This window comes from Montipora capricornis, chromosome 2 (assembly GCF_036669925.1).
Source record: "Montipora capricornis isolate CH-2021 chromosome 2, ASM3666992v2, whole genome shotgun sequence".
Classification (NCBI taxonomy): Eukaryota; Metazoa; Cnidaria; class Anthozoa; order Scleractinia; family Acroporidae; genus Montipora; species Montipora capricornis.
Window position 1 is genome coordinate 14,188,856 of NC_090884.1, and position 10,000 is coordinate 14,198,855.

The following is a 10,000-nucleotide window of genomic DNA, read 5'->3' on the forward strand; positions in this document are numbered from 1 at the left end:
CCAGGTGGTTTGTAGCATCGTCTCCTATTTATTGGTATATTAAGTGGGTTTTTTTCCTCTGCAGGTTCCAAATGCTTCTGGTGTTGTGTTGGGACTTATACAGCTGAGTCTGTTTTGTATTTATCCTTCCAAACCAAACAACGGTAAAATATAGGGGAACTAGATCAAGTAACTTATGCTCAAGAAGACTTCAAGAGTCCTGTTTTGAATGTTTGGTCGAGTAATTCTTTTAGTTTAAATTTCAACTTGTAAGGAGATATTTATGGAATCGCCGTTACAGATGAGTTTGTATTGTACATGGTAACCAATCCTGAAAAGGACATATTTTCCTCTTAACTTACCGGGTTTTCTGGTGCCGTGTCTAAAGTTACGGCCTGTATTTATGCTCAAAAGGGAATCATTTCAACTTTGAAAAACAAGGATCCTAACCTGTAGTGCAGCACGAGAAAGTTAATTCAGTGAGGAATTTCTTTTAGAGCATTTTTACATGACGTCACGGCAGCCATGTTGGTGTTCCAAAACAAAGAAATGGCGGCCATGATGGTACATACCAAACTAATCCTCCGGGAATTGAACTGCCATTATGGCTGCTGGTCACGTGAGTGAAAATGCTCTATATTTCTGGATCTTTGAATCAAAAGAGAACGCATGTTTTATGAGTCAAATGAGTCAATGAGTCATGAGTCAATGAGACTCACATCACTAACTGGTTGACTCATGACTCATTGACTCATTGACTCATTGACTCATAAATACTTAACGCTCGAATCAAGTAACTAAAACAAAGTTTTTAATTCCTTGGTTCTCCTTGCTAGGAATTTCTCCCCCCTTGGCTCAAGCGGGGTAAGGCCTGGTTTTCGCCAGCGACGCAAGCATAACAGCGCCAATTTCACCGTGAAAACGGGGATGACGCTAGCATAAGCCCAAGGATCGAAAATTTTCCTTTTGAAGCGTCTGGCCTATAGACCATATTCGTATTCTCAGTATTGTACTGGAACTAGCTTGCAATGGAGGCTAATGCGGGGGAATATATTAAAAAGTATTTGCATTTGAAAAGATTCCCCCGCATTAGCCTCCATTGCAAGCTAGTTCCAGTCCAATACTGAGAATACGAATATGCTCTATTTAAGCACTCGTTCCAGATTCCCCGCGTCTGAGCATTTGAACAAAATTGCGGTTGGCATGGTTGATGTCGACATTCGTTAGCGTAAGCTGCTCATGCGTGTGCTTGCGTCGCTAGTGAAAACCGGCAAACCGGGCTTAAAGCTCCAATACGGCTTGGCTTCAGTCTGAACAGGCTTTTTCATTTAAATTTCCTTTTTCTGGGTCAAGGATACTTCTTGCCTGAACAACAGGAGACCATTCTTATGTTTTGAAAATTTATTTACATTTAATTTAGAAATAAATGTAATGTCAAAGGTGTGGACAAATTCAAAATTTGATTACAAAGCAGTCATCCGAAGTGTACCACAGGTTATTAAATAACTTTTAGACTTCTATAGACTTTGTCAAAATTTCTACTCTTATTTACTATACACAAGCAATAATAAAAACTGGGCTTAACTAAAATATTCAGTCTCGTACAAACCAAGGACTGACAAACCTATTTTGATGTATTAAAATTCAACTTAAAACAATGAAAATTCTCATATTACCCGGATGCTTAAGATGATTCCTCTCGGCCTAAGACCGAATTATCAAATCGGGCTTTTTAAGGCGTGTTTTTGAAGCACGTAATCTCGTGAAGGAGATACTATTAAATAAACGTGTGATACAATAACGACTGTGACTGTCATGAAAAACCTTAAATAAGAATGACCACAACCAGGTTTTCTGAGCCCGCGAGACTGAGCACCCCCAGCGAAACATTGTTTTAACGAAAACCGCTGGTCAGCAACCTGGTTCTGGTCATTGCTGTCTAACTAAATTAAAGGCGACTGTAATACTCTGATACTCGCAATGACGCCATGAAGGGCAGCCTCAGTCTCCGCTCATTCTTTGAGTCAACTTTTTCCGAGTTAACTTTCTTTTAGGAACAGGTTTCTCCCAGCGAAAAGTATCAGATTTCCCTTGTCGCTGAGATAGCTCTGTTTTGATTGGCTTTTACATCAGTGAGCGTGTTGAATCTCCCAAGGGAAGCGTTCTATAAATAAATCTACTGAGGAAAGGGTTGACTCCGAGCCCAAGTATTGGAGATAGAAGCTCCCTTTGATGATCTCCCTCTGATGTTGACAATAACGACGATGATCATAATGACGATGGTGACGATTGCGATAAAAATGGTATCCGAACACACCTATGTCCAGAAATGTACCAAATTAGATGCGCGCCCAATTTTTATCCACGGCATTAAGTGTGCCATTACTAAAGTCTATTCCTTTGCTACCTATTTCTAGCAATTGATGGTTTGCATGTAACGTCACGGTGGCAATGTTGGTGTACAGAATAATGCAGTAAAATGTCTTTTGGGAATTTGACTCTTATTACTATGCAAAACTTGTGGGGTCATTTTCTAATGTTTTGTACACCAAGATGGCCGTCTCATTACGTGGATGCAAACCAAAGCTTAGGGTAAATGCAGCTATTTATCGTTAAATAGATGAGCAGCACTTGGGGGACACTTTGTGACGGTAAGTGAGTGTATTCCAAGAGACGAGTGATGTTGAAGTTGGGGAAAAGAGCAAAAGGACACTTCGTGACGCTTATTCAAATTCGCTCGAATCCAAGTGTGGGCATTTCTGTCCGAAGAAGAATTGTTTCCATTCGTATTTTCAGTATTAAATAACGCAAAAGTTCATTCCTGTTTCCTAATTTGCTAGGACCTTGTCAAGAACTGGGATAGTTTCTTTCCAACTTTTGACTGCAACCAAGAGTCCTCTATCTGTCTTTATACAACTTATGCGATAAAACGAGGTTCTAGGAAATCACTTGCGATCCTTTGATTAATCTACATAGACTTGGGTCTCGGCTATGCGTAAATTAGGAGATACAGTAGGAAATGAGTCCTGTAAATTGCTTAAGGCAATCAGTATTGGCAGGAGCCCATCAGTAAGAGCATTCCTCCGAATTGACTTCTTCATCGAGCGTTTTGACAGACCTAGTTATTTTTAGAAACGTCTTTCCTGCAAATGTGCCTCCCGCGGGAGCTCAATGACCAATCACAAGAAACTAAGTCGGACGTCAAAGCGTCACCGAACCGGAACTGCCTTTTTTTTTGGTCTGTAAAAATGCCATGACATGGATTAAGTGTGGGAGTTGTTCGCTCCTAGTCATGGGTTCCTGGCATTGGCTACTGAGATTTCGAGCACCCTCTCCCTCTAGGAGAAAGCGGCGAGCGATTAGAAATCTTGATATTTTCCCATCACCCCGGAGAGCATGCTCGCAGGATTGTAGCTTCACTGCTTCATTAAATGAACAAAGATAAGAGGAAGAAAAGAAAGAAAACATGTTTTTAAAAAAACGGCACCATGCACTGTTTCAAACGTTCATGAACATTTAACTTTCATTCAAACGTGCCCAACCACTTTCCCAAGCACTCTTCTGAGGTGAAATTAATACTTCCAAATGTTCATAAACATTTGACGCAGGCTATAGCATCACAAGCATTCAGTAATCCACTCTGCGAGACCAAACACTAACAAGCGGGGACCTAGGAGTGAGTAATTCAGTAATACCCATTCCCCTTTTCGCCTCCGATGAACGGCTTCATTCCAGGCTTTCTGGTTACGCTAACAGGACGTCTTTCTTTCTGGTCTGCGGCTGCGTAACAGAAAAGTTGGACTCACGAAAGACCTACATCCCCTCCCATCGATGAAATAAGCGGTGACCACTAGACGAAATCTGTTTCGCCTGTCTGCATCCACTGTGGAAAGCTTGTAAACTGGTGTTCCTTGAGAGGACATGTAAACTGAATCGAGATCCACCGATAAATTTTGCTGTAACATCGAAAATGAGATAAATAAATTAACAGATAACCGATTAGGCTTTATCGCCCGAAAAATATTCGATTGTTACGAGTTCGTCAAGGCCTCTGACAAGGCTGCTCACGAGCCACATGACCGGAAGTTATTCTAGTTTCAGCATCGTGAAGCAAAACGCAGCTGTGACAACGTCTTTCGTGATTGGGTCAAAAAAAAGTACTCAACAGAAACAGAGCCTAATCCGAAACACGATAGAGTTGCATCCTAGACCGCTTCAATGAAATTAGCGGTTTTAAATAGTCTGAAAAAGAGTTCTGCCAGCCTTTCCTGTACGTCGTTGCATCCACCCCCTCCCCCTCCTTCTCCTTCCCCTTCCCCTAAGGGGACTAGTGTCCCAGATAAAAACAGGTTCTTATTCCACAATGCGATCGGAAAATTCGCTTGGGATCGTAAAGAAGGGTGGGGGAGGGGATCTCCACTGAGTGGCGGGAACTGAATATCTTAGCTTGTCATCTCTCTCTCCTCACTCGGAATGACCCTGGGTACGACAACAATACATAGTTCAACCTCATTTTCAGCGCCTTAACTCTCGGCGGAGAAAAGCTTTACAAACTAGGTTAACTGGTCTTCCAAGATATTTTAACAGGAATTGTTAACCCCTCAGAAAAAACTCTATCTCTTAGAATCTCGTTCGAACGGGCGAATAATCGTTTCTTAGTAAGCTTAATCAGTTCATAGTCTAACCTATAGCAATAAGATGTTTCGATGTGGTAGTATTCTCATCTTTAAGTCAATTTTGCAGTCGGTTTTCACCCACCTTGTTGGCCACTTGAGCCCCCATTTTAACCTTCAGGGGTACTCTGCCCGTAGTGTCACCACTCAAAGCAGCTGCCATTGGTGCTCTCTCCACATACACGTTCACCTGAGTGATCTGGGCATCAGCTGTAACCGCTATGCGAACTTTACTATCCGTTAGCCGTTGCCTCGACTGTCGGTTCACACGACTTTGCACTTTTTCATACCCCTTGGGGAAAAACAATGGAATTGAGGAGTGTTAGCTTGCGCAATATGGGCTTCGGGGTCGCGCGAGGAGTTATCACATTGCTCTGGAACCTGAGGATTTTGCCCTCCGACCACAAGAGAGGTTTTTGTAAATAACGCATGTGGCACTTGCTTGTTGCAGCTCGTGATGCTTGATTTCTGGTTTGAATAGCACGTGGGAAAGCTATAATTGTTCTTTACATATTTTCAGTATATCTCAAAGTAAAACTCCGCCGCAGCTTGAGTGTCGTCAAGTCTGAAACGGAAGGCGTGGGTTGCCAGGACAAACGCTGCCTTCGTAAGATGCGCCTGACCACAGAGTGCTTGGGTGAACGCGCACGCTAAAACGGAATTTATCGACCTTTTGGGCAATCAGTCCCAGTCCCCTTCAGTAAGGAAATGGTTCTAAGACTTGCGCTCCCTTTGCTCGATTGCTTTCTACGCAGACTCGTGCTAACATCTAGAAAGTCAAATGTCTTACCTTTTTTAACCCAAGAAAATGAACTTTAACCTTTGTGTCTTGAATTATTTGCGCCTTGGATGATTTTTCCAGGTTTGGCAACAGACGTGACGGTGCGCAAGGACCAATATTCTTCCTAATGACAGGCCAGTCTCTCTCGTTTTCTTGGTCTTCATGTGGCAAGTCAAATATCTCTGCTTTTGGTTTCTTCAGAATTGGTAGAAAGTCTATCGAGTCCCTGCATTGTCTTGATTCTACAAACAAGAAAACAATAGAAGAGTCCCTAGGTTTCCCTCGGAGGCCCTATTGCCAATCCTTTGCAGATCATGCAGATTCCTTAGTTGTTACAAAATGGGAAAAAAAACCTGCGAATGAGATCTGTAAACTCTGGCAGCGGTTATTTTAGTTTGCAAAGAAACCAGTTCTTTGGGAATTGAATTTCTAATGGTTACGAGAGCAGAATAGACAACCTGGCCGTGTACCAGGGGGGGATGGAATACAGGTCAGTTGTCTGAACGTGCTCCCATCCACTTCAACATAGGGCGTAAACATTCCTGTTGAATTTTGTTATTCAGAGCATTTTTAATTTCCGGAAAGTAAAAAAAATAAGCGGAAGAGGTTAAAATTACACGTTACATAACTGCTGCTAGGTCAAAGGCTACTGCTGTGCCAAAGAAGTTGCGGCGTAAAGAATAGTAAAGAAAATGCAGCTCTTAGAAAATCTTACTTATGCTCTGAGTCAGTGTTATTGTTGTTGCTGTTCTTTTTATGGGTGTGATATGAAAAAGGACAAAAGTGCCTGATCAACCTGGGAAGGGGTGGGGAGGGTAGTTTTAGTTATCTTTACCCGTCCACCTAACCGGAAGTTTTGTTATTCGATCTTTCTTTGCTAGAAATGCTGTTTTAAAAAAACGTAGTGGTTCTGTCACGCCAAAAGTAATGCCGTTTATAAAAACTCCCCATGGACATTCCTTTCACATTGAAAAAAGTCGTCAAAAGTTACTTTTGCCTTTTTGTAGAGCTGATCACGTTCCGGCAACTTCGGCGGAGAAAGGGCCTGGGGACGGGATTGAAAAAACATCTAACGTTGTCGGCTCTTACTTAAGATATTTAGTACCCCTTATGTACTATGTTCGAAGTATTTTGCCCTTAAAAAAACTATCGAATGTATCATGAATATTCCTTAATTAACGAGTTTTTTTTTTCTACTTCAGATTGCGTACATCTGTCCATTGTCCAATCTGACCTTACGTGATTAAAGCAGTTCCTTAGATAATGTCAAGTCATGCATGCGTTACCTTGTTGATGGAAATCTTGAGGAAAATCCTGCGACAAAAGAAACCTTAACCAAGAATCGTAGCGAAAATATTCTTCCGTTTCCATTTCCTTTATAATTAGAAAAGCAGACGCAAGGTACAGAGACACTAACTTCGTCAGTTCGAGCCCAACAAATTAGCTGTCTTCTGCCTGAGCTGCAGCATCAACTAACATGACTCACCGCGGGTTAAGGCTATATATACCGAGTCAATACTTCCGTGTGGAGTTTTTGTAACTAAGGCCTTTTTCAAATTTTGTGTTTATATCTAGGGTATTCGTAGCACGCGGAAGAAGATTAATTGCCCAATCAGGGTATGCCACTAACTGAAGAGCTTTTAACCAAATGTCACGTCTCGCTTTGAATTTTGTTCTATAGTGACTAAGGCCTTTTCATAGAGCTCCAGTCGTGTTATTGGTGCTAAAGGAAGAAAATATCTTATTTCCTAAAAAACTACACCTTGCAAAAATACTTACACGATGGTCCTACACAAAGAAAACTCTCATTTTCGCCCGTGATAAAAGACGGCTAAATATTTAAATTGCATAAGCCCCGCGACGTATTTGCATGTCATTGAATAAGAATAAGCTCTATTGTATTCCGACTCGTTCTAGAAAGAATACCGCCTAGAGGAAACAATTGTGGCGAGGTGTTGTGGGGTATTCTGTAATTGCTCCGTTTAGCGAAATGGAGACAGCAAATCGGACAAAAGGAGAATAAATTTTCTTTATTTTCGCCCTGTGCTCCAATAAAAATGCTGATGAGTTTCCGACTAGGTATTTTTTTGGAATTTATTTTCTGTGTCGACAAAACAATCAGTACAAAACAATCAGTGTGTAAAAATTCATTAAAGGTTGTCACGTCTGTGATTACCATGTGTCAGCAAGCAGAGAAAAAACCATCGAATTGTTTAAGCTGTCAGGAGTGTTTGTCTTCCTTTCCACGCCATGAAATATATGAATTTATGAATCTTACAGCCAATTTTATAGACGCAACATCTGGAACGGAAGTAGTAACGCAAAGTGTGAATTAAAAGAACTCAGAATATATTGCATTTTGTCTAAAAAAAGTGGAGATATACTATTGCCAAGCAGTGAAAGAGAACACATGTGCTATCAAGTATTGTTTGGACTCTTAACTTCCTGTCGAGCTTGAAAGTGCATAAAAATAGGCTTGGTTTTCTCGCCGGTGTGCTGTGTAGAAACGTATGGGTTAAAGTTGTGGTCGTTACGGTCTAGTGAGTTGTAATTGAAATAGAAAAGTCGATGAAATGCTGTCTCCTGAACCAGTTGTATATTTTCCTCAAAGTGGGATTAAGTTACGTAAGATGTCACTCTTCTTGGGGTTGAAATATCATTTGCATCGTATAGGATTCTTAAGCGCTTAGCCGGTGAGACGCTACAAAGGGCTGTCTTTGCTGTATATCGTATGTACGAAACAGGAATAGAATAACGTACATCGGACAAGACCACAGTCATAAGATATCTAGGTGAATTAATTGAAAATGTTTGTCTAAAAAGATTATGCAACGTAGAATTCGGTTCTTGTTTTGATGTCAAGCTGTTTCTTTGTTAAGACTTCGAAAGCCGGTAACAGTCAAAATGACCCATTTGCCCTCCATCAAACATATCTTTTCGCGGTTTTCTGGTTTCGCACCGCAGTGAGGGCATTCACATCAGAACTAAGTATTTTAATGGCGAAAATCTTCTTTGAAAAGCAGTCGTACGGGGGATCTTTTCTCGATGTTTGGTGAAACAATGTAAGCTTTGATCATTACAGTAAACTTTACTTCTAAATCCCATAATAAACTTGCAAACAAAATTTTGCAAAGTAACGCAAAGAAGCGACTTTATAGAATTTCTGATTCAAATTTATGGACATCTTGCCTAGGCTCGATTACCAGCCGCTATTTCTTCCTTTTGGAAACTTGTAATATTTGTAGCGGAGTTATAAGATTTACCCAAATTGGCCTCGCTGGACTCTTGATCCCTCTTATCCTTCGGACCTTTTGCAGTATGCATGGCCAAAATGAGTGCATTTGTCTGAGTTGTCTGGTGTTTTCGAGTTTCCAGTCCAGCCGCATCACAGATTGACAAAATAAACCACATTTTCTATATTTTTTTGAGTGATTTTGTCCGAGGGGCAAAGAGTTGGGCAAAATCAAATCACGTGTCTTCCCTAGTCAGTTGTTGGCATTTGAAAAGAAATTATTCTACATGTACAGCGTACGTGACTTGATCGAAATAAACAATTCCATATTCCGTTTTGCGCCCAGCAATTAACATATCAGCGAGATTTCAACGTCTCAAGAAAAGGAATGAAGAAAGGGGTTATTCATATAATCCATGTTTTAAAATCTAGGAAATGAATGCCGGTCTTTGTTCCTAAAACTGGGGTTTAAAGTATAAGTTTTCTGCAACCGGAAGTTTTTAAAGGCGCTTAGGCCGGTGTAAAATAACACGCACCGCAAAGATCATTTCGATTGAAGTACTTCATTTGAAGACAACTTTGGTAAAACGAAGATGGGGAGAAACTGCCCTTTGTTAGCATTCGGCGGCGTTCATTGAAGAACGAGCCAGAATACAATAGGTGTTATTTTATGTTATAAGTAATATTTCGCTCAAGCAAAGTGTAGGGCTTTGAAATGTGTCAGTTTTTCGGTTTAATATTTAAAACATGTCTTATTTTAAAAACCTACATCGTTCTGATTTTGAGCAGTTAATTTTTCAGCCTGCGACGCATTTCAAGAGTGTCTTCCTGAAAAGCGCGTGACCTCATTCGAAAAAGGCTTGCTTCAACCAAAACATAGGGATGCGTGACTTGTGAGCAGTGACAACATCACGAGACATGCCAACCGCAATGCCTTTTATACTCGGCCAGACATTCCATGACTGTCATCCATTTTCTAGACATTATATTTTATGGGGATAACTTCAAATGACTAGATTGGATAACTTTCACTTACATGTTCTGAAAACCAAGAAAACACGTTTTCCTTGCTAATGGTCACGTAAGCACATTTTTTAATAAACAACATTGACTGAACATGATATTGTAAGATGGAATGTGTTCCTGTTTACAAATCCTTGACTAATCTATTTGGAACACGTACAAGTAAGTGGCAATTTAAAAACACTCGTTGCCGTGTAACCAGAATTACCCGAGGACAGTATGAAATTTCCCTGCAAAGAGTATCAGTTATCTTAGAGGAGCCTGTCATGGAGTTCGCTTGATGCAATGCACAAGACATGAGCCGCAATCCGT

At 40.8% G+C, this 10,000-nt stretch overlaps 2 protein-coding genes across 2 annotated transcripts in view; one reads left to right on the forward strand and one right to left on the reverse strand.

Moving 5' to 3' along the window:
* LOC138038913 (sugar transporter SWEET1-like) overlaps positions 1 to 1,780 on the forward strand; it is a 15,574-nt gene extending 13,794 nt beyond the window's left edge. Inside the window, exon 6 of the mRNA XM_068885008.1 lies at positions 65 to 1,780. Within this exon, the coding sequence (XP_068741109.1) occupies positions 65 to 154 (90 nt within the window). The 3' untranslated portion in view covers positions 155 to 1,780. The remainder of the gene's footprint in view (positions 1 to 64) is intronic.
* On the reverse strand, positions 1,363 to 6,912 carry LOC138038912 (uncharacterized). Its single transcript, XM_068885007.1, has 4 exons — positions 6,720 to 6,912; positions 5,443 to 5,675; positions 4,738 to 4,944; positions 1,363 to 3,935 (listed from the first exon to the last, which is right to left on the reverse strand). Exons 1-4 carry the CDS (start codon positions 6,802 to 6,804, stop codon positions 3,729 to 3,731), a joined length of 732 nt encoding a protein of 243 aa, XP_068741108.1. The 5' UTR covers positions 6,805 to 6,912; the 3' UTR covers positions 1,363 to 3,728.
* Positions 6,913 to 10,000: the final 3,088 nt, after the last annotated feature.

What these genes read in the sequence shown, in the direction of transcription:
- LOC138038912 (XM_068885007.1), bottom strand. Translation starts at nt 6,804, where the DNA reads ATGGAAACGGAAGAATATTTTCGCTACGATTCTTGGTTAAGGTTTCTT. An exon ending in TCAAGATTTCCATCAACAAG is followed by an intron (nt 5,676 to 6,719) that starts GTAACGCATGCA and finishes TCTTGTTTGTAG; the next exon opens with AATCAAGACAATGCAGGGAC. An exon ending in ATTTTCTTGGGTTAAAAAAG is followed by an intron (nt 4,945 to 5,442) that starts GTAAGACATTTG and finishes TTTTTCCCCAAG; the next exon opens with GGGTATGAAAAAGTGCAAAG.